This window comes from Emys orbicularis, chromosome 14 (genome assembly GCF_028017835.1).
Source record: "Emys orbicularis isolate rEmyOrb1 chromosome 14, rEmyOrb1.hap1, whole genome shotgun sequence".
NCBI classification, from domain to species: Eukaryota; Metazoa; Chordata; order Testudines; family Emydidae; genus Emys; species Emys orbicularis.
This window is the reverse complement of record NC_088696.1, coordinates 45,919,359-45,944,015: the sequence shown is the minus strand read 5'-3', so window position 1 is coordinate 45,944,015 and position 24,657 is coordinate 45,919,359. Positions and strand designations below refer to the sequence as shown.

The following is a 24,657-nucleotide window of genomic DNA, read 5'->3' as shown; positions in this document are numbered from 1 at the left end:
CTGGCGTGGCCACATTAGCAGCTCTTGCAACAGCCACAGAAAGCTGTGCATTGTGGTAGCTATCCCAGCATGCAAGTGGCTGCAACGTGCTTTTCAAATGGGGGTGGGGTGAGGTGGAGTGTGACAGGGAGTGTGTTGTGTGTATGTGGGGGAGAGAGAGTGAGTTTTTGGGGGGCTGAGAGGATGTCAGCATGCTGTCTAAGTTCAGACAGCAGCAGACCTCCCCCCGCCCCCCTCTCTCCCACACAGCATTCCACAGTAATGGTTACTTTGTCTCGGAGCAGATAAGCATGCCGGCTGTCAAATGGAGCTTTCAAAGGGCATATCCAAAACAATGACAAGAGTGGCCACTTGACTTAAGGGGATTATGGCACTGTAATTGCGCGCAGACTCACCTGGCAGTGCCTCCTGCTGGTCTCTCAGGGAATTAGCTCTCCAGCCTCCACAGCGCCCTGTTGGCCAGTGTCTTGCCTTGTTCTGGGCCTGGTGTCCCTCCCGGACCTCGGTGCCCCTTTCTCTGGGTGCTGCCTCAGGCAGTACCTCCACAGTTTCTCTGGGTCTCCCACCCAGGGAAACCCCCACCCACTATCCCCGCCTTAGTCATAGGCTACTGCCCGTCACCAACTAGTCCTTGCTCTCTGGGGCAGACGGCAGTATAAGCCACATCACAGGCAAGGTTGGGTTTGGACCTGCTGCCTCTACCTATAGCGGGGCTGCCCCTCTGCAGCCCTAGTACCCTCCAGTGGGCCCTTACTTCGGCCTGCAACCTGGGGCTCTGCTAGGCTGGAGCTCCCCGGCACTTCCCCAGCACTGCTCCGCCCTCAGTATCTTCCTCAGCTCCCCAGGCAGCCTGGTCCCTCCCTTTCCAAAGGCTAGAAAGAGAGTGAGAGTCTCCTGGCCCATGGCCCACTTATAAGGGCCAGTTGGGCCCTGACTGGGGCGTGGCTACAGCTGAGCCTGCCTCCGCAATCAGTCTGGGAGCTACTTGCTCCAGCCACAGCCCTTTCCTGGGCTGTTTTTAAGCCCCTCAGAGCCGGAGTGGGTAACCACCCCTCTACAGGCACGTTTCCGGAGGCTGATCAGAGCGCAGTAATGCAACACCTCGTTCACACTGATGCTGGGGCACTCCAGTGGGGATGCATCAAACGTTATTCCTCTCGCCAAGGTGGAGTACCAGGAGCGCTGTAGCCACAGAGTCAGAGCGCTCTACGTGCCTTGCTAGTGCACCCGGGGCTGCTTTAATGCGCTGTAACTCGCAAGTGTAGCCAAGTCCTTTGTAACTGTTTGCCACTGCACTGTTGGGTTGTTGCTGTTGGCTTTTTTGGGGTGCCACCTCACCTTCTTCCAGATCATTTATGAATATGTTGAACATCATTGGTCCCAATACTGATCGCTGGGGGACCTCGCTATTTACCTTTCTCCTCTGTGAAAACTGACCATTTTTTCCTACCATTTGTTTCCTATCTTTTAATCATGAGAGGACTTCCCCTCTTATCCCATGATGGCTTACTTTGCTTAAGAGCCTTTGGTGGAGGACAAGCACAACTAGCCATAGCCCCCTATCCCCCTCTCTTCCCCACAAGTTTCCTACCTAACCATTCCTTTCCTCATCGTCTCCCCATTCCATTCCTCTGGTCTTCTCCCATGCTGTCCCGTAGGCCTCAGTCTGTCCCCCTCTCCTTGTTCACTGAACAGCCAGTGTTTCCTTATTCTGCACATGCTCATTTTACCAATGCTCATTTTCCAGTGAAAGGTACTTCAGTCACAAAGATATTTATCAGCACAGTAAAGTAGGAAATCTTTGTCACACAGAGTTTTACATTCTTCTGTTTGGGGGAAAGTACAACCCCACCTCACCCGTGTCCCAAGAGCAGTATCCCCTTCCCTCTTTTGCTGTGCCTTTGTGCTCCACACCCTTCCTCACACCATTATCATCAGTTATCCATGCTATGGCTCTTCGCGGCTTGTCCCCACCCTACGTATTATCTCTCATATACTGGGGAACGATGACTCCTGCCTCTGGCCGGCCCATGACACCAGCCTTCACTGCCCCCTTGTTACACCCTTGTGCTGTTTCCCATGCTGCCCCTTAGGTGTGGGAGGTGCTCTCTGCAACCATCTGCAAAGCTCCCTCACTGTGCTCCTTCAAATCCCTCCTTAAAACTCTCCTTGGCTGGGATGCTGCTCACAAAAAGCTGGACAAGGGTGAGGCAGCTGGTGTGCGGGCTGTGTTTGTTTGTACAGCACCTAGCACAACAGGGTCGTGGTCCCTGACCGGGCTTCTGCATCCTACCACAATACAAACAATTGATAATAATGAAAATGGTGGCCCAGAACTTTGTGTCAGGCTCAGTGCAGGACCCAAGGGAGGTGAAGGTGGTTTTACACTATCGTTGCTTTCCCCTGATACCCCAGGCCGAGCTTGCCAAGGGTCAGTTCAGCTACCATCATAAGCAGCCTCAGGGCTGCTCTAATTTATGGCTGTCTGCAAAATCCCCAGCTTCCATAATGGGGACTGGTCTGAGGGCAACCTGTTCTGGCCATGCTCCATCCACAAAACACCCCCTGTGCTGGGGTCCCCTGAGCATCCCCAGCCAGATTCTCTGGCCAGGTTTCATGCTGCATTGGGCCCCCAAAGCAGTGCAAAGGGGCCAAGGATCCGGCCCCTTGTAGGCTCAGCCCGGCTGTAGCTGACCTGCACTTTGGGGAGGGCCGTTGGTACCTTGCCTGTGTGGTTTTCTGGAAGGTGACACACATAGTTATAAACCTAGCAGCTTTTTGTGGATTGTACAGTGAATAGGGCTAATTATTAACCAGAATGGGTAATTATTATTACTAATAACAGTCACCTGCTCCCTTTCTAGGTATCCAAAACCTCTGTGAAGTGGCTTCACACCCTCCTCTGGGTGTCCAAACCCCTCGAGGTGGCTCCCCTCTATCCCCTCTGGGAGGGGTGGGGCATCTTGTCTGTAACCCAGGCTGAGGGAGGCAGTGTGTATCTCTGGACTAGAGCGCTGGAGTGGACTGGCAGGCAGGAGAGTTGGGCTCTGTGCCCTGTTCCCTGCCGGGTGACCTAGGGCAAGCCACAGTCCCCACTCTGTGACTCAGTTTCCCCTCTGTAAAATGGGGCTGCCGCTCCTGCCCACCTGTCTGACGTGCTTTGCCGCTAGAGGGGGGCTGGGCGTTGTTAATAACACTCAGCTGCACCCGGCACCGAAGCAGGGCCCCGCGGCCAGCCCTGCCCGAGTCGGGCGGGATCTCTCCCTTGCTCTGGTTGCCCCCGGGGGAGGCGGGTCTGGCTCAGGGCCCCGCCCTCACCTGGGCGCTCTCGCCCTGCCCGCCGCCCCAGCCACCAATCAGAGCCACGCGCGCCTCGTGAATATTCATGTTCACGGGGCCGGGGCGTGGCGCCGCTCATGCCTATGCATGCCATGTAAACGAGCAGGTGCCAGACTGGCTGCTGAGTGTTCCCTGGCTAGCGGAGCTCGTGCGTCCTGCGCCCGGCTATGGCCTCGCCGCCCCGCGCCTACAGCCCGGCCGAGGTGCGGCAGCGCTGCGCCCAGGGCGCCTGCCTGGTGCTGCGGGGCCGCCGCCTCTACGACCTGAGCGGCTTCGTGCGGCTGCACCCGGGCGGCGAGCAGCTGCTCCGGGAGCGGGCGGGCAGCGACGTGAGCGCCGCGCTGGAGGGGCCGCCGCACCGGCACTCGCGCAACGCGCGCCTCTGGCTGGAGCAGTACTACCTGGGCGAGGTGCGCCCGGCCCCCGCGCCGGAGCTGCAGGTACCGTCCCGCCCGGCCCCCGCCCTCTGCACACCTCCAGCCAGTCCCCCTGCGCCCCGTCCCCGTCCCTGCCCTCTGCGCCCCGTCCCCGTCCTCTGCACCTATCCCTGTACCCCGTCCCTGCCCTCTGCGCCCTCTCCCTGCACTGTGCACACCCTCTGCGCCCCGTCCCTATCCCTGCCCTCTGTGCCCCGACCCCGTCCCTGCATTGTGCACATCTCCAGCCAGTACCCCCTGCCCTCTGTGCCCTGTCCCTATCTCTGTGCCCCGTCCCTGCCCTCTGCACCCTGACCCCGTCCCTGTCCTCTGTGCACTGTCCCTGTATTGCACACACCCGCAGCCTGCACCCCTGGTCCCCCGTCCATCTGTGCCCTATCCCTGTAGTGCACACCCCTAGCTCCTGCATCCATCCCTATACCCTATTTGTGCCCTCTGCACATCAGACCCCCAGGTCCTGTCCCTGCCCTCTACAGCCTGGTCCCTTCCCCGCCCTTCTGTGCCCTGTCCCTGCAGTGTGCGTCCCTATCTCCTGCGTCTATCCCTGTACCCTGTCTCTGGGCTCTGTATTCACCTGCCCTGTGCATGGTGTGCCCCTGCACCCCTCCCCCTGTGTCCCCTGCATCACTCCTTCCTTCATCCCTCCCTTCTGCTCCCCCTTCACTTGTGCTGGGCTCTTCACCCACCTGCACTGCCACTGCTCTGCCCCACCTGGGCCCACTGCACTGGCATCCCACTCTCATGCCCCCCCATCCCATTTGCTTGTTTCTCACTTGCCTTACCCCAAACCTACCTCGTGACACCCCAGCCCCTGCATTCCACCTGGCCCCCATCCTGTGTCCTTCCAGCTGCCCGGATTCCTCCTCCTCCTCATACTGTCCCCTGAGTCCCCCTTTCCCTCCTCCCCCGCCCCTGAACTTCATGTGTTTCCTTGGTCCTGCAACAACCTGCTGTCCCCCCAACCCCTTCCCCAGTAGTTCAGCTGGGAGGAGTGCTTAGGGTTAGCTGAGCCTGGTCTGGCAGATCTCACCACTATAACTGCCCTGTATCCAGGCACTTGTATTTTGCATCCACTCAACTGCATCCAGCCACTTGAACCATGTCCCTGTACCTGTCTCATTTCCTGTCCCTGCCCTTCACCTGCATGCCCCCCCTCACTTCCATGCTGGCTTATTGCTCATTTTCTGAATTCAGCCCCAACCCTCTACCCCCATCCTCTTCCCCTCTGTTCTCTCTAGGATGTGGAAATATAAGGGGGGGGTGTGTGTGTGTGTAACAACCCAAGGTTTGTGGTTCACTAGCCCCGCCTTAGCTCATAGCAAATCCCTTTTGCAATCTCTGCTCAGTTCTAAAATGTTGTGTTGATGGGGAAACTCCCAGAGTTAGAGCAGTTGTTTCTGGATAGCAGGGAGGGGAAGATCGGGGGGGACACAAATCCCAGTGTCAGGTGCCTAGAGGTGGGTCGTATTGTATACATCCCCCTCAAGCCTCCCCCCCCCCCCCCAATCCATTCATACTTCAGAGAATTTCACCACCAAGATTAAAATAATTGTCTCCTTTAGGCTAAAATGAGGGTTTAATATTTCAAAATTGTTCCCAGAAGTGATGGGAAAATGCTTCATTTCTTCATGCAGCCATCCTGGTGCTCAATTCATTAATTCCCCTCTTAAATAGCTTGTATGCTGCTTTGAAAGGCTTCATTTCTGTGCATGGGCGAAAGGGGTGGGAGGGGTAGTTAACAATTGATGCCAGAGCAAATGCCGCACTCCCATCACTGCATGGCACTGCCCAACTGCTCAATCAATATTACACTGTCAATGATTATACAGAAACAGTGAACTAGTCTTTTGAGCTTGTACCCAGCTTCTGTCATAAAGCTCTGTACTGACACACCAGTAACTTTAGCAGTAAAAATTGGTCGGGTCTGAAAAATTACCAGATTTTCTCTGAAGGTGAAGAGGAAAGTTTGTGTAAAGTTTGAAGAAAATCCATCTAACCGGTTTTGAGTAACTGGTCTCTTAAATAATTACCCTGATTTTTAAATCTTGATTCCTGTTTAACGTTTCCTGGTCTCTCATAACCTCAGGAAAAAAATGGCTTGTTACTAGCACTAAATGCAGTTTTTCTTACAAGTACTTTATTTGCTAAAAAATGCAGTTTCCGTTGACCATAAAGGTCAGTGATAGGGTGCTCACCGGAGGTATGAGACATCAGCTTCAAACCATTGCTCTGGAACAGAGCCAAAACAAAATCTTCTGATTTAATTGAAAACTCTGAATTTTTATTTGGTTTGACCTGGATTGAATTTAAAAAAAAAAAATTCTGTACTGGCACTGGACCAGTTGTTCACCAAGCTCTGTTTGTTATTGTCCCTGCAAACTTCCCCTAAAGTTAAATCACCTTCAGCTCATGTGGCCAGCTGGATTTAAAGAAAAGTTTTGCTTAATCCTCACTATTAGCAATAGTGGAGATAGATTTGGGCCCAACCCAGCTGCTGTTAATGCCAACTCTGCACTATGTGTTGCTCGCTTCCATTAGCAGGCATGTGATGTGCTGGGCGTCTTCCCAACATGGAAGTCACTGCCCAAAAGCTTTACACTTCAAAAAGACAACAGGCAGAGATGGAGGGTAGGGGAGAGCAGGGGACAAGAGACAGGTAAGTTGGCCCGGTGATGACAGGCTACATGTTGATGACACACAGCTTGAATGTGTAATCATGTTAAACTACATATTGGAATGTCTAGCAAATGCCAGATTAGCTTAGAGCCTTGCTGTTATCCCTGTAGGGGTCATGGTGGAAATGCATGTTGTGACAGACCCAGACCAGTGGGGTACAGGAGTCTGGTAGAGGGCAAATATACTGGTCACTGGATGAGTAGTTTTCTGTTCCCTGAGTGACCAGAGCTGGGGCTGCACTAGAGTAATCAGGAACCTGCTAGAACCAGTTAAGGCAGGCAGGCTAATTAGGACACCTGGAGCCAATTAAGAACAAGCTTCTAGAATCAATTAAGGCAGGCTAATCAGGGCACCTGGGTTTTAAAAAGGAGCTCACTTCAGTTTGTGGTGGGAGTGTGAGGAGCTGGGAGCAAAAGGTGCAAGGAGCTGAGAGGGTGTGCTGCTGGAGGACTGAGGAGCACAAGCGTTATCAGACACCAGGAGGAAGGTCCTGTGGTGAGAATAAGGAAGGTGTTTGGAGGAGGCCATGGAGAAGTAGCCCAGGGAGTTGTAGTTGTCATGTAGCTGTTATAGGAGGCACTATAGACAGCTGCAGTCCACAGGGCCCTGGGCTGGAACCTGGAGTAGAGGGTGGGCCCGGGTTCCCCCCCAAACCTCCCAATTGACCTGGACTGTGGGTTCTCCCAGAGGGGAAGGTCTCTGGGCTGTTCCCCAACCCACATGGTGAATCTCTGAGGCAAGAAAATCCGCCAATAAGCGCAGGATCCACCAAGATAGAGGAGGAACTTTGTCACAATGTTCAGGAGGGGATAGTAGCTGTGCCACCTGACTCAGGAATCATGCCTGGGAGGTGGTGTGGTGACCTGGGTTGGATAAGCAGAACAGAGGGTCACACTGAGACTGGCACTATTGGGATCGCAGTGGGGATGGAGGTGCTAAATAGGGAAGATCTTGTCCTGTGGCCAAGGAAGGCAATTTTAGCAGTGTTTTGTATCAAGTGTTGGAGGCAACATATAGTAGGGAGGCCAGAGAAGAGTCTGCAATAATCACAGCTGGGTCCTAGCTCAGAGTTCCTGCTGTAGGAATAGAGAGAAGAAGGATGGATCTTAGCTGTATGGCAGAAGTGGCAGCAGGGTTCAGATATGTAGGGCAAAGGAGAGGGACGAGTCAAAGCTCACTTGTGGCATATACACCAGGTTGTTGGGAAGGCCTGTGTGCTGCCCTCAGTTACAGTGCAGGCGGTGCTGCAGGCAGAGGGGGGATAGAAGAGGTTTGGGTGAGAAGGTTAGGAGTTCTGTTGTAGCCAGGGGATGGTTGCATTGGGAGGGAAAGCAGCCACAGGGCATTGAGGTTACAGTGTCTGAGGCGTTTGCAAAGACTGCAGATGTGGTGCCATTAGAAGGCTTACTTTGATTTTCCCCCTTGTAACTGTGGGGCAGTGATCCTTGTGCTTCCATTAGGGTGACCAGATGTCCCGATTTTTATAGGGACAGTCCCGATTTGGGGGCCTTTTTCTTATATAGGCACCTATTACCCCCCACCCCCTGTCCTGATTTTTTACACTTGCTATCTGGTCACCCTAGCTTCCATATTTGTAGGTTTGAGTCTCATCTGCACCTAGACTGTGCTTGAAATGAGGAAGTACTTGGCTTGAGATGAAAAGATCCAAAAATGGCTCCTTGAAATTTCAAATGTTTAATATTACTTGTGTCCCACTGTCTACCCAGTGAAACCATATTGTGCCACAACATTTGTGTGGTAGGTAGCTTTGGAGGCTGACTTGGACGCAGGCCAGCTTTCTAGGGCAGGGATAGAAAAATGGTTAAGGAACTCTCATTATTTGAAAACTAGGCTTGGTTCACTCCCTCTGAAGCTGCTGGAGAGAGATCTTGTGGCAACAGATTATTTTCATCATCAACCTCTGAACCAGCTAAAGAAACTTCTCAAATGTACAGTAAATGCCAGCATCTTGTAGCAGTGCTAGTTGTAAATCAGGCTAATCAGAGAAATGTAGGGTTGGAAAGGACCTTGAGAGTTCATCTAGTCTGACACACCCCTCCACCCCCAGCTGAGGCAGGATCAAGAATACTTAGTAAACCTAGTAATGCTTATTCTCCCTTGTAAATTTGCTTGAATGTTTCAGCTGGAGAAGCAGTACGTCACAGCACGGCTTTGTTAGCCACCCCTTTCAGACAGGCACAAAGAGGGTCTGTTTGGCACGGAGACTCTAAAATCAAGAGCCCAGGTTTTTAATCCTAGCTTGCTTTGACTCTTATTTTTATTCTCTCCTCCCTCTCCCCGCACTCCTTTGCCAATGTTGGAATGAAGGCGGGCACTTCTGTGCGTGCATGGCAGCTACACAGTGAAATGGCATATCTTGTCAGGTGTCCATCCCAACAGGCAGTGCTCTCAAGGAGTCATCATTAGCTTGGCCGGCAGTGCTCACATCTTAAATTTAAAGAGCCAGTGACCCGTTCAATGTTTGTTTAGAACTTAAACCCCAAGCAATATGATCTCAAAAGCTAGTTGTGGGTGAGATGTGAGGGTAGTTACCCAGGTATCTCTCACCAAACTCAAGCACTTGGAAGCAAGGCAGTGGCTACCTAAGGAGGCTGTAAATAGTGTGTCCATGTAACAGACCTGTACAGTATTCTTATCCAGTACAAAGAGCTCCTAGGTCATCACAAGACCCAGGTGGAGAGGGGGGCCTTGAACCTTTAACCTCTGCAATTCCTGAGACTGGGGAGCTGGCTCCTTCCCCTAATGCCCTCACCTCCCCAGTGGGGAAAGCAGCAGCCCAATTCACTTGCCACTGCTGGCAGGGCCGGCTCTACTGTTTTTGCCGCCCCAAGCAGTGCGCCGAATTGCCGCCGCGGACGGCGGGGGCAGTCCGTGTGCCGTTAGGGCAGCACGCACCTTTCTGCGGCGGCGGCAATTCGGCGGCAGCTTCTGTCTTCAGCCGGAAGACAGAAGCCGTGGAATTGCCGCCACGGGCAGCTGAAAGAGAAGCTGCCGCCGCAGAAACATGTGTGCCACCCTAATGGCACACGGACTGCCCTCGCTCTCCGCGGCGGCAATTCGGTGCGCTGCTTGGGGCGGCAAAAACACACAGACTGCCGCCCCTTGCAGATTGCTGCCCCAAGCACCTGCTTGGAATACTGGTGCCTGGAGCCAGCCCTGACTGCTGGTCACCTCCATCCACCTCCCTCCCTGGGTCCTTAACTACTCCCCTGCAGAGAGGGTGCTTGCTGCTGCCATCCAGGGATGCGGAGGTTTAGAAAAGAGCCATCACAGCAGGCCAAGGGAGCGGAAGATGAGGGCTCTCTCTTCTGCTCCTCCCACAGGTCTCTCAGTAGTGGTTCCACTCATTGCTGGCCTGGGGCTCTGTCCGCTTGCTGGCTGATTTCTGATCTCCTGCCTCCTGCTCTCAGATAAGCAGAGGCCGGGGTTATAATCCAAATAGGTCATTCCAAGGGCCTTCTCTCTGGAATGTGGAGGGGCTCCCTTGTTGATAGCTGCCCTGTTCAGGGACACTTGCCTGAGACCCCCTTAGCACTCTGCACCCCCTTCACAGCAGCTAATATCAGCTGGACTCTTGCTGCCTACCCCTGGACCAAGGCCTCCTCCCTTCCCTTCTTTTTGCGGATACAGACTAACACGGCTGCTACTCTGAAACCCATCCCTTCCCTTTGGACTGCTTTCCCTTGGGGAGGATGTCAGAGCCAGCATTGAGTGACATTCATGGCATGGTGTGCAAGGTTCCTGTTTGGTTAATTTTGTTTTTTGTTTTCTTGGCTTAGCTTAGCCCTTGTGTTTCAGCATGGAGCAGCGAGGGCCGTGCACCAGCTGTCTCTCAGAGATGGCTTTGTAAATCGTCTGTATTTTGGTATCCTAGGGCTCCTGTTAGCGTTTTTGAAACAAAATTCTTGTGTCTTTCAAATCCTTGGAATGGCAAACGGTCCCCAGTTCAGAGACTCTTCTCCTTTCTCCCATGCCACTCCCCTTCCAGCCCCCTCCCCCGTACTCCCAGAACAAGTCCAACAAGTTGATGTGAATGAAGCTAGCCGGACAAGCAAGTTCCTACTCCTCAGCCTGTTCTGGGAGGGAATGCCATTCATTGTACAAATGCATCAAGAACCAAGAAAGCAGACAGTGGAGGGAGATCAGACACAACCCGGCACAAGGCAAACTCTCTGTCTGGCAACTGCTGATTTAAGTAATAAGTGGCTTGCTTGCTGCACACGCCACCCTCTGACTCAGATTTGCTTTGCCTGGACCAGGAAGGATTTAAATCCCATTCTAATGGCACTGCAAACACTTGTCACCCAGAGTTCCTGTTAAGAGGGTGAAAGTACACATTTCCCACTTGCCTTCAATGACTGCTCGGGTGTGTAGTGGTGGTGTAGCCATGTCAGTCCCAGGATATTAGCAAAACAAGGTGGCTGAGGGAATAGCTTTTATTGGACCAGGTAATATCTTTTAGTCTCTCTCACTGACAGAAGTTGGTCCAATTGGTCCAATAAAAGCTATTACCTCATCCACCTTGTCTCTCATTTTTTCCATATGTAAATTACCCTGTCCTTTGTTCAGACACCGCAGTTGTTCGGGCTTTAGGAGAGACTTCTCTGCATTTGATGTGCCATGAGGGTTGCACTCAGAGCATTTTTGGTATGTCTACACTACCCACATTACAGCGCGGCCATGGCAGCACTGTGATGGGGGCAGTGTAGACACCCTTCATTGCTGGGGGAGAGCTCTCCCGGCGATTAAACCCCCCCCCCCCCACCTCGAACAAGGGGTGGCGGCGCGGCTCCCGGTGAAAAAGCGCTATCTACAGTGGCGCTTTTCAGCGCTAAAACTTTTGTCACTCGGGGTGTGTTTTTTCACACCCCTGAACGACAAAAGTTTTAGTGCTGAAAGTGGCAGTGTAGACACAGCCTAAGCCTGCCTTTTTAAGGCCCCCATGACATCATGGCATGTCTTCAATTTGTCCCCAAACAGAGGCAAATCCTTCTCGCACAAGTCTGGATTCTGCTGTAGACTTAGGCACTGATTCTGATCTCCGTTTACTACTCTGCTCCGTTCTGTTCTGTGAGAGAGCTTTGCTCTTGTTTCTCACCGGTGGGGAATACCTGGTGTAATCAAAGGATGCTCAAGCAGCCCACGAGCTCTGTGAAATGAGACAAGCATGATTTCCAATAAGCACCTTTCAAATGGTTCCAGTGGAAGAACAAGCCTGCAGCCTATGGTTATCTCCTATTACCGCAACCCTGTGCTAAGGACACCCGTGCAGCTGAAATAAATTCTCCATGTCTCTGGGTGATTCAGTCTCCCCTGGATCATTGGAATGTAGGCTTTAGGCCAGCTCACTTGCCATCTAGGAGTGTTGGTGTGTATGGCTGAAGACTGGACAGGCAGGAGACACATCCTGGAGAGGGAGGATTTTGAGGAATGCTGCATAGAACTTGGATGAGTCTAATGCTGGTTTCTCCGGTCTCTGTTAACGGCTTGAACCTGTTGGACCACATTCTGGCCCTATGTCTTGTATAAAGATACAGTCTTTGACAGCAAAGAGGCTGGAGGACTGGGTGTGCACTTCGAACTGGGGTTTGCTGCCTCTCTCAGCTCTTGGAGGCAGAATTAATTAACAGTAGGTCCAGGGGTGAAAGTAGTGTAAAGGACTTACCGGTACGCTGGAGTCCTGAGCAGGGCGTGGCCTCAACTGGAAGAGGCGTGGCCTCAACCAGAAGAGGCGGGGCCTTTCAAGATTTAAAGGTCCTGGGGCTCCAGCTGTGGCTGGGAGCTCCAGGGCCTTTAAATCACCCTGGAGCTACCAGCTGCAGAGGCGGCTGGGAGCCCCGGAGCTCAGGGGCGAATTAAAGGGCCCGGGGCGCCGGCCGCCGTGGAGCTCCGGGCCCTTTAAATCACCGCGGGAGCCCTGCCGCCACTACCCCGGGGTGGCAGGGCTCGGGCTAGGGCTGGGGTAGTGGTGGCAGGGCTCCGGCGGTGATTTAAAGGGCCCGGGGCTCCCCACAGCGGCTGGAGCCCTGGGCCCTTTAAATCACCACTGGAGAAGCTGGTCTGGCACTGAGTACTGGACTGGCACGGCTTACTTTCACCTCTGAGTAGTTCTGAAATACAGGCAGAAGCCCCCTAGAATGTATGCTGATTTGTTCACTTGAACTTGCACAGTGGCTTGCTCTGTGATTGACTCTAATGATCCCAGATAGTCATGTTATCCAGTTCTGCAATTGCCATTATATCACATTGCCTCTTAAACTTCAGTCATTCAGGTCTTTTTCCACTAGCAAGTCCTTAGAGAGTGTCTTTGAGTTCTAATTGCCAGCTGCACTGTAGGCACTTCTTAGTGAAGTGGTTGATTCTGAGCTAATAGCCTGAACTGTATAGTAGATTCTCTAAAATCCACAGCCTGGCTGATGCAGGAACTGGAGTCCAGAACTATAAAATAGGGCATTATAAACAAGGCATAAAGTTGGGGCCCCCATACAAGAAGTCCAAAATCTGCACAGAAATTAAGTGTGGGGATGTTAAATAGTGCTATATTTAATTAACTTTCATCTTCATTGTCTTGGGCATGAATGATGTTGGAAACTGCTTACATCAGTCGATTCTAATGGGATTTTCCAAATGGAGGGAGGTGAGTGCCCATATACCATCGAAATGCATTGGGAGTTGGGTGTCTTTGAATCTCCCTGTCTAAAGTGACTAATTTTGTAGGCTTAAGTGGTCTAGTTCTCTCTGCCTTGTATGAGACTCAAGGGTCTCTGAACAGTGGCCTGAGTGAATGTTGTCGTGTGGCTACTGCATGTTCTAATCAGGGTTCCTGATTCCCTAATTTTTAATTGCCATTTTCAGAGTTGGTGTCCCATGTGTGCCACCCTTTTGGGGTTCAAGCGTCTCCCATGTCCTGGCTTCCAGGGAGCACTTCTGGGGCTTGGGCTTCCAGGTCTTTGAGTGCCTCAGGCAGGCACGTCCATGTCTGCTCATGCTTCTGGGGGTCCTGAGTATGTGTCCTCCAGACAACCACTCATAGACTCATAGACTTTAAGGTCAGAAGGGACCAATATGGTCATCTAGTCTGACCTCCCGCATGATGCAGGCCACAAAAGCTGACCCACCCACAACAGAATCCTCCAGCCTGCGACCCCTGCCCTATGCTGCGGAGGAAGGCGAAAAACCTCCAGGGCCTCTGCCAATCTACCCTGGAGGAAAATTCCTTCCCGACCCCAAATATGGCGATCAGTAGAACCCCGAGCATACAGGCAAGATTCTACAGCCGGACCCTCATTTTACCCGCGATGGCACGTTAATGCCTAATTGACTAAAATCACGTTATCCCATCAAACCATTCCCTCCATAAACTTATCAAGCCTAATCTTGAAGCCAGAGAGGTCTTTCGCCCCCACCGTTTCCCTCGGAAGGCTGTTCCAAAATTTCACCCCTCTGACGGTTAGAAACCTTCGTCTAATTTCAAGCCTAAACTTCCCCACGGCCAGTTTATATCCATTCGTTCTCGTGTCCACATTACTACTGAGCTGAAATAATTCCTCTCCCTCCTTGGTATTAATCCCTTTGATATATTTAAAGAGAGCAATCATATCCCCCCTCAGCCTTCTTTTGGTTAGGCTAACCAAACCGAGCTCCTCGAGTCTCCTTTCATAGGAAAGGTTTTCCATTCCTCGGATCATCCTAGTGGCCCTTCTCTGTACCCGTTCCAGTTTGAGTTCATCCTTTTTAAACATAGGAGACCAGAACTGCACACAGTACTCCAAATGAGGTCTCACCAGCGCCTTGTATAACGGAAGCAGCACCTCCCTGTCCCTACTAGAAATACCTCGCCTAACGCATCCCAAGATCGCATTAGCTTTTTTCACAGCCACGTCACATTGCCGACTCATAGTCATCCTGCAATCAACCAGGACTCCGAGGTCCTTCTCCTCCTCCGTCACTTCCAACCTATGCGTCCCTAACTTATAACTAAAATTCTTGTTAGTCATCCCTAAATGCATCACCTTACACTTCTCACTATTAAATCTCATCCTATTATTGTTACTCCAATTTACAAGGTCATCCAAGTCTCCCTGCAGAATATCCCGATCCTTCTCCGAATTGGCAATACCTCCCAACTTTGTGTCATCCGCAAACTTTATCAGCCCACTCCTACATTCGGTTCCGAGGTCAGTAATGAATAGATTAAATAAAATCGGACCCAAAACCGAACCTTGAGGAACCCCACTGGTGACCTCCCTCCAACCTGACAGTTCACCTTTCAGTACTACCCGCTGCAGTCTCCCCTTTAACCAGTTCTTTATCCACCTCTGGATTTTCATATCGATCCCCATCTTTTCTAATTTAACCAATAATTCCTCGTGCGGCACAGTATCAAACGCTTTACTAAAATCGAGGTAAATTAGCAAAAATAACAGGAGTACTTGTGGCACCTTAGAGACTAAGGTAAATTAGATCCACCGCATTTCCTTTATCTAGAAGGTCTGTTACTTTCTCAAAGAAGGAGATCAAGTTGGTTTGGCACGATCTGCCTTTCGTAAACCCATGTTGTAATTTGTCCCAATTGCCTCAAGGTCCTTAACTACTTTTTCCTTCAAAATTTTTTCCAAGACCTTGCATACTACAGAAGTTAAACTAACAGGCCTGTAGTTACCCGGGTCACTTTTTTTCCCCTTCTTGAAAATAGGAACCACATTAGCTATTTTCCAGTCCAACGGTACCACCCCCGAGTTTACAGATTCATTAAAAATTATCGCTAAGGGCCTTGCAATTTCTCGCGCCAGCTCCTTCAATATTCTAGGATGAAGATCATCCGGTCCGCCCGATTTAGTCCCATTTAGCTGGTCAAGTTTGGCTTCCACCTCTGATACTGTAATGTCAATTGCCCCTCCTTTATTCCCCTCTGTCCTGCTCCCTCTATTCCTAAGCCCTTCATTAGCCTTATTAAAGACTGACGCAAAATATTCATTTAGATATTGTGCCATGCCTAGATTATCCTTAATCTCCACTCCATCTACATGCTTCAGCGGTCCACTTCCTCTTTCTTTGTTTTCTTCCTATTTATATGGCTATAAAACCTCTTACTATTGGATTTAATTCCCCTCGCGAGGTCCAACTCTACACGGCTTTTGGCCTTTCTCACTGCATCCCTACATGCTCTGACCTCAATAAGGTAGGTTTCCTTGCCGATCTCTCCCCTCTTCCATTCTTTGTACGCTTTCTGTTTTTTCTTAATCGCCCCTTTGAGACGCCCGCTCATCCAGCTAGGTCTAATTCTCCTGCCTACTAACCGTTTCCCCTTTCTCGGGATACAGGCCTCGGACAGCTCGTGCAACTTCAGCTTGAAATAATCCCAGGCCTCATCTGCCTTTAGCTCTCTAAGTATGTTAGCCCAATCCACTTCCCTAAGTAGTTGCCTTAATTTATTAAAGTTGGCCTTTTTGAAATCGTAAACCTTAGTCAGAGTTTTATTTGTGTTAATCCTTCCATTTAGTTTAAACCGAATTAGCTCATGGTCACTCGAGCCAAGGTTGTCCCCTACAACCATTTCCTCAACGAGGTCCTCACTACTCACCAGCACCAAATCTAAAATGGCATCCCCCCTCGTCGGTTCAGCTACTAGATGAAGGAATTCATCTGCTAGCACGTCTAGGAACATCTGAGCCCTATTATTGTTACTAGCATTTGTTCCCCAATCTATGTCTGGGAAGTTAAAGTCCCCCATGATTACACAGCTCTTATTAGTTTTTACTTCCTTAAAAACATTAAATAGTTCTCTGTCCGCATCCAGGCTAGATCCTGGCGGTCTATAGCACACCCCAAGCAGTATCTCAGGGGAGGCTCTAGTAGTTCTTTTACGCAGTGTAATTATTGCCCATACAGACTCCGTCTTATCCATTCCATCACTTATTATTTCTTTACATTTTAGCTCATTATTGACATACAATGCCACACCCCCACCTTTACCTTTTTTCCGGTCATTCCTAAACAGCACATACCCTTCCATATCTGTACTCCAGTCATGACTACAGTTCCACCACGTTTCGGTTATTCCTACGATATCAGGTTTCATTTCTTGGACCAGGAGCTCCAATTCCTCCATTTTGTTACCTAGGCTTCTCGCATTTGTGTATAAACATCTTACCGTATGCTGTCTATCCTTTCTCCCATTAGTTATGCAATTTGGTACGGACCCCGTAGTGTCCATCTGCCCCCTCCCCGGCACGTATCCTAGGATGAATCATTAAACCCAGTGATCTGAAATAAAACATTGTTAGTTTTGCAATCAGAGTAGAAAAATCAAAGCTAAGTGGGATAATTGTAATCTAGTCTCTACTCTGGGTAACAGCCTTGCTAGATGGGGGGGGTGGGGTGGCAGAATCATATAATTTAATCTCTGATTTAAGCAAAATACACTTTGATCAAGGCATCACTAGTGGTCTGCTGCTGTGTCAGTAAAAAGCCCCTGTACTATCACATTCCTTGGCTTGTGGCTTGGCATGGGTAGTGGTGAACTGCCTGCCTTACAAAAAGAATAGGAGTACTTGTGGCACCTTAGAGACTAACAAATTTATTAGAGCATAAGCTTTCGTGGGCTACAACCCACTTCTTCGGATGCATAAGGGGTTGTAGCCCACGAAAGCTTATGCTCTAATAAATTTGTTAGTCTCTAAGGTGCCACAAGTACTCCTGTTCTTTTTGCGGATACAGACTAACACGGCTGCTACTCTGAAACCTGCCTTACAAAAGACGATCTCATGTTCCATTCAGAAGTGCTGTAAATATCGTGATGCTTTTTGTTGCTGAATGAACTTATTCTTCTGCATCTTCTCACAAGTGCACAAAATGTTTAATGATGCTTCTAATTAACATATTACTTTAATGGCTTGTGGCCTGCTGGATGGCTGAAGAGGACAAGAGCTTTGAGGACTCTACTAGACTTCTGTCTTCCTTCTATCTTGGGGTGCAGGGGAAGAGCCTGTCTGGGGATGGGGGAGCAAAGTTCTGTTAGGGCTGGGGCCTGACATTCTCGGGATACAAACCTCACTTATACTCCAGTTTGTCCAATCCATGATCTCTCTCAAGCACATGTAAATAATAAAGGGTGCATTGTGATGAGGGTTGGGTAGCAGTGTCACCTTATCTTGAGTTTGGTATTTTACTTCTTGAATCTTATCCCTCAAGACTGGTTATCTTATCATGGTGAGTGTCGCAAGCCAGCAGCACCTCAGCTGCCTACAGAACTGGCTCCTTGGCTTGAGGGTAGGGTGGGAAATGGTAGAAGCCAGGAGTGTGAATTTACTCTTGTGGAGACGTTAGGAGCCCTACAGGGAAACTCTGCCTCATTAATAGTAACGACTATTTCTTATATACAGTTGTGTTTTAGCTGTGTTGGTCCCAGGATATGAGAGAAGGTGGGTGAGGTAATACCTTTTATTGGACCGACTTCTGTTGTTGAGAGGGATGAGGGCCTGGCCTATGTTACAGGGTCAGGTTGACATAAGCTACCTTGCGTCAACCTAGGTGTGGAAATTTCTTCACTTAAATTTCAGAGGGGTAGCCGTGTTAGTCTGGATCTGTAAAAAGCGACAGAGTCCTGTGGCACCTTATAGACTAACAGATGTATTGGAGCATACGTCCAATACGTCTGTTAGTCTACAAGGTGCCACAGGACTCTTTGTCGCTTTTCACTTAAATCTGGCTCTCACCAACATAAATGCCTCTCTACGCTGATTTAGTAACACACTTCCCCGAGTGGCATAGTCATGGTCGATGTAATTAGGTCAACGCCCCATCTGTGTAGACACTGCATTGTTCACGTCGACTGTTACTGGCTCTCGGGAGCTGTCCCACAATGCGCCATATTGACAATACAATCGATGCAAGTGCTCCTGGTGACAATGCAGACACAAGGAGCCAAGTGTGCGCGCACAAGCAATTTAATAACTGCTGGCTGTATGCCGACGTAATAGTGTAGTGTAGACACAGAGCTCTTCTTCAGGACTGGGAAACTAAGGCCATATCTACACTAGCGAACTCCCAGGGGCACAGCTGTATTGATGCTGTAAGATCACTCATAGCCGCTCTGTGCCAACGGGGGAGAGCTCTCCCATTGACATAATAAAACCACCTAAATGAGTGGTGATAGCTGTGCACATGAGTGCTTATGCCGGCTGCAGTGACATACCTGCACCATTGCAGCTATGCTGTTGATGGGTTCTCCCGTCGACTTAGTTACTCCACCTCCATGAGAGGCGGTAGCTATGTCGGCGAGAGACGCTCTCGGGCCAACATAGCGCTGTCCCGACCAGTGCTTAGGTCGGTGTAACTTATGTCACTCAGGGGTGTGGATTATTCACATCCCATAGTGACGTAAATTATACCGAAGTAAGTGGTAGTGTAGACAAGCCCTGAGTTAGTTTCCCAGACCCGAAGAGCTCTGTGTAAGCTCTAAACAGAAGTTGGTCCAATAGAAGAGATTCTCTCACCCTCCTTGTGTCTCTTTCTTATGTAGCACTTTTCATCAGTAGATTCACAATCTTGTAATGCATTTATCCTGTGAGTTAGGGAAGCAGTGTCATTCCCAATTTAGAGATGGGAAACTGAAGCCCAGAGAGGCTAAGTGACTTGCCCAAGGTCATGTAGGAAGTCCATGGCGGAACAGGAAGCTGAACCTGGGTTTTCCCACATCCTAAACCAGCGCCATAACCATTGGCCCATCCTTCCCTTCTTACGTAAGAGCTGACGACAAAACAGCTATGGCAGGACCTTCCTAACAACTGGCAAACCAGCCAGCAGTTATTTAATAAACCAAATAAAGCAAGGACAATGAATCAGGCTGGTTTATTTTTTGACAGCTGCAATTCAGTTGGCCTGTGTGTTCATAGGGTGTGTGAGATCGGAGCCTCAATCTTGATCTGGGTGCTGTAAAATTTTATGCTAGAGCGCACCGTGCACTAATACTCCATTCTGGGAAGTTAGACAAGGCTGAGAATAATTTGAGCCCTCACTACCGCACTCTTAGAACTGAGTGGTGGGGAGATGCCCTCGGTTTGCTTAAGTGAGCAGATGGGCTAGATTCTATGGTATTTGGGTCCTAACTCCACAAGTGCTGAGCACCCACAAATGGATTTGCAGGAGCTCAACTTCTTTGAAAATCAAAGTTATGTCTGTACAACTGGCTTCCTGAAGCTACTGGCAGAAGGCAGTCTTTTCTCCCCCCCAAAGTAGCAGAAGCTTGTCAGGCATTTTGATTTGGGGTATGCTTTGTTTTTTAAAAAGAATTCCAGCTCCTGATATCTCTTTCCTAAACCTTAGCCCCCAAAATTTAAATAAATCAAACCAAACTAACATGGGGTGTGTGTGTGGGGGGGGGAGAGGGGGGGGTGACCAGATCACCACACTAAAATATCAGGACACATTGGGGTGCCATCAGCCCCACCCCCCGCTCCTCCCAGGCTCTGCCCCAGGTCCCATTCCCTCCCCGCTTGCCCCCCCATGCCCTTCCTCACCCCCCCCCCCGTCCGCCGCTGGCTTGCTGTGTCCCTCCTCAGTCTCTCACCCACTGCTCGCCTCCTCACCCCCCAGCCCGCCCGCCGCTCACTCGCTGCTCACCTCTTCACTCCCCCAACCGCCACTCACCCCTACGGCGCCAACTTCCCTCTGCTGGGTGGGTGCTCGCCCACCCCCCGCCTCTTCCCGCCTCTGCACTGCCCTTGCCCCGCCCCCATTCCACCCTCTTCCCCCAAGTCCCCGCCCCTGCCCTGCCTCTTCTCTACCTCCTCACCTGAGCGTGCCGTGTCCCCGCTCCTCCCCCCCCCTCCTGGAAAGCACTAAGCGCCGCCAAACAGCTGTTAGCGGGAAGCGCTGGAGGGGGGGAGGAGCGGTGATGCGACGCTCTGGGAGGAGGGGGGAGCTTGGTTGCAATTTTTCCCCGTGGCTACTCCAGCCCAGAAGCACCCACAGGGTCAGCACCTCTCTCCCACTCGCCTCCTTATCCGAATATCGGGACACATGGCATCCTGATCGTACATTGATCGGGACATGGGACAAAGGGTTAAATATCGGGACAGTCTCGATTTTATCAGGACATCTGGTCACCCTATGTGTGTAAACAACACACAAGCAGAGTGAAGATCCCTTTCTCCTACTCCATCTGTCTAGTCTATTTAGATTACATGCTCTTTGGGCCAGTGACTGTCTATTACTGCTTGTGCAGTTCCTAGCCCAATCTTGTTTTGGCATTAACATAATAAACAATGATAAATAGTGCATAGTGATCACACTTGCCAGTGGGTGGGACTTTATCTGTGTAGTCCTGCCCTGGTCTTATTGGGACTAACCATAGGCATCATGTAAATGTAATTTATAATCCTTCAGAAAGTACTGTGTTCCAGGTGCAACAGGAAATGGCTCTCCCCTTGCAAGGTCTGGATGAAGACGAGATTGGTTGTTTCCTTGTTTCAGTTTTGTGGGGTTTTCTTTTTCTAGGAGCTTGAGACCTCAATTGGCAGCCATGTGCGTTGTCATGACGAGGCTGTAGCAATGTTGCCTTCACTCATGCTAAGTAGTGTGCGGACTTAGCTAATATGCTGGCTATGCACTTCATGAGCATGTTTGTGTTGACCTTCATTACGTAATACTCCCTTGTGGTGGTTGGAGATGATAGTCAGTCTGGGGGTGAATCATAAAACTTTCCGTCTACCTTAATGACTCAAATTACAGGAGGGCTGCAGTGAGCCCTAGGACAGTGGTTCTCAACCTTTTTTCATTTGCGGACCCTTAAAAATGTCAAATGGCGGTGTGAACCCTTTTGGACATCTATTGTCTGTATATAGAGTCAAATTCTGTTCAGTTTTCAGTCTGTCTTTTGTGGATCCCTTAGTCATAGTCTGCGGACCGCCAGTGGCTGAGAACCTCAGATAAGGAGAGCAAGTCACAACGTCTGTGGGCCTGATTCTGAGTCACAGCAATAGCATCTTTGGCCTCGGAGAAGTTGTTATTGATTTGATCAGAGCCAGCTTCCTACATCATTCAAACAAACTCTCCCCGGCTAAGCAAACTCGGAGGGCAGGATGTCTCCCAAACCCCTTCTTGGAGCAGATTACGATATTGATGGCACAATGCTCATGAATCAAACATGCCTCAGACTATTTTGTGTTTTTCTCTTGAATTGTTGTTCACTTCTTGTAAAGCTTTACCCGTGTTTGTGGAGTACCAGAATAGAAATGGAATACCAGCCCTGAAGAGCTTTCCATTTACATTAATGGAGAGGAGACGATGACACAGATGGGACAGGGTTATTGGAGGCTAATAAGATTTGGTTATTAGGAAAACTTGGGGGGGCGTGTCTTATGTAACATAGAAGGCGTCTGTCTGTTTCTAAACATGTGTTTAAGGAAATTGTAATCGGAGATTCCATGGGGGTATTGGCGACTCATGGAAAACTATAGTTCTTAAATTAGGAAGTTTTTTCAGTCCGTGGTTCTCTTGTCATCATTTATTAGGGCAGTGATACTGCAACTGAGACTCGTGCACCACAAGTGACTCTTTTTAATATGTCTCCTTTGCAGCACATGATATTAAAACACTGCTTTAATTTATTAACCAATCAAGATGCTTTTACTATTTTAACCAATTGTAGTTGATAAAATAATACTTGGTCAGTCATTTTGCTGTGAGAATAGTTACACACACGCACACCCCTTGTTTGTGTATATAAATAACTAAATATTTCCCCAGTCATACTATTACAATATGAATCTATAGCCCTATAGTAAACGAGACAATGAATTCACACTCCTGTGGCTCTTTTGGGTAATGTAGGTCGCTAATTCAGCTCCTGAACCACTGGGGTCTGAGCATCACGGCATTATTTCACAGCTCATCCACTCCTGCTGCTCTTTCCATGTGTTGAAAACAACAGTCCTGCACTGAGCCGTGTTCCTGGCTGCCATGGAAACCATCGTGCAATTGCACCTCGGAGCCATAGCCGGGTGAGGGATCCCTGTGCTTAGAAGAAGTTGTATTGCCTCAGAGGCTGTAAGTCACTTGACAGATTACTGCCTCTGTCCAGCTTTGGACGTGGTTGGAGGGCTGGACGGGTGTTGGGGCCTCTGGGCACAAGTGCCCCAGTTTGCATTGGAGCCCCTTGTGCTAGCTCTGCACAGACCCATCAGGAGCTTTGAAGAATTGACAATCTAAGGTTAAACTGTTGGGTTTAGAAGAATTGACTAGTAGGAAGGTGTCCCCGTTTTGGCTGATATTGAGGAGATTTCTCTGTGTATTGCAGTGAGACGCAATCTCCCTCCTGTAAATAGCTCTCCTGCTTCAGTAAACTGCAGTGACTGTTTCTTCTCACCCCCTCTCTCCTATACAGCAGAGCCAGGGCAGATTTGAACCCCAAAGCTGAATGCTTTGTACACACACGAACATGTGAAATCACAGCTGCGATGGAAGTTGCCTTGCAATCTTTCCTCAAGTGGGTGCTGCTGTCCTCTGGCTCAGCCAGCGCTCCCGAGTTTTCACTGTCTTCTCCAGTCATCTTTTTCCTGTTCTCTGCCCAGATCTTGCTGATGACTATAGACAGGATCAACACTACCCAGCAGACTCCTGCCTCGCCCCAGCCACTCCATTCAACCACTCCTTCCTTTTTTCCATGCAGTAACTCCATGACCTTTTCTCTGTTCTAACCCTTCAACCTGTCCCCTCAGGTCCAGTCCCTTCTCATCTCATTCCTTCTTTCAACCTCTGGGTCCTTTCTCCTAAACCCACTCACTCACACACGTCTCTCTGTCTGTCTCTATTCCTGAAGGGAGACTTCCCTGACCCCACCTCCCCACAGGGCCTGCATGTGCTCTCTGTTCTTGCTGACTCAGCTTCCTTCTCTCCTTCAGTCGCTTCAGTCTGACTTCTGCCGTCTTGGCACTGCCCTTGGCAAGGTCACTGGTTTTACCAATGACCAGCGATGCGTGACCAAAGCAAAGGGTCTCCTCAATCTCTCCTTTGGGGGGCCCCATGCCCTTTTCTAGCTCCGTCTCTTTGGATGTACCTCAGAGTTCAGTCCTTGGTCCCCTGCTCATCAATCTGCGTTCTTTCCTTCAACAGCCTCATCATCTGTCTCCTTCTTAATTCTGCTTTATTTACTGCCCTGCCTCCTATGCTTGGAACAGCCTCCCTCTGCCCAGCCTCCAAGCATCTGCTGTCTTAGCATTCAGGTCATTCCATATTTGCCCAGCCTCCCATGGCCAATAGACCAAGGAGGTCTGCTGCTACCACCCTCCTTTCTCAGCCTCTGAATTATCTGCATTGTGCCTTTCTATCTTTGCCTGGGCAGGTCCCTGGCCTAAGGCACTTAGACTCTTTTTTGTGAGGCACTGTGCATCCCTATGATGCCAATTTAGTTTAATATTAATGCTGGAGAATTAATGAACAAACTTAACTCTTGCCTCATATTGGGCATCTCCATGACTAATGTATTCCTCTAGCTTTGGGAGGTACGGACAGACCTTCTTAGCCTCAGACTTTTGTTCCCTTTTATTAGAGTTGGAAAAGGGCAGAGAAGGGTAACAAAAATGATGAGGGGTGTGGAACAGCTTCCACATGAGGAGAGCCTGGGACTGGTCAGCTCAGAAACAACATGACTAAGGGGGGAGATGATAGAGGTCTCTAAAATCATGAACACTGTGGAAAAACTGAGTAGGGAAGTGTTATTTAGCCCTTCACGTAACACAAGAACTAGGGGTCACCTAATAAAATTAATAGGCAGCAGGTTTAAGACAAAAGGAAGTGCCTCTTCACGCAATGCAACATGTGGAATTTGTTGCCAGGGGATGTTCTGAAGGCCAAAAGTATAACTGGGTTCAAAGAAGAATTAGGTGAGTTCATGGAGGATAGGTCTGTCAGGGACCAACCTCGTGCTCTGGGTGTCCCTAAATCTCTGACTGCCAAGAGCTGGGACTGGACGACAGGATGAATCACTGGAAATAGTCCTGTTCTGTTTATTCCCTCTGGCACAGTCAACTATCAGAAGACAGGACACTGGGCTAGATGGACTACAGTACTTGTATGAGGTGAATTGAAAAATACTATTTTGTTTATCATTTTTACAGTGGAAATATTTGTAATAAAAAATAATATAAAGTGAGCACTGTACACTTTGTATTCTGTGTTGTAA

General features: G+C 49.8%; 1 protein-coding gene across 1 annotated transcript in view; it reads left to right on the top strand.

The window, feature by feature from the left end:
• Nucleotides 1-3,506: 3,506 nt before the first annotated feature.
• Nucleotides 3,507-24,657, top strand: part of FA2H (fatty acid 2-hydroxylase) — a 78,142-nt gene continuing 56,991 nt past the window's right edge. The window contains exon 1 of the mRNA XM_065416764.1: nucleotides 3,507-3,779. Coding sequence (XP_065272836.1) covers nucleotides 3,507-3,779 — 273 coding nt within the window. The remainder of the gene's footprint in view (nucleotides 3,780-24,657) is intronic.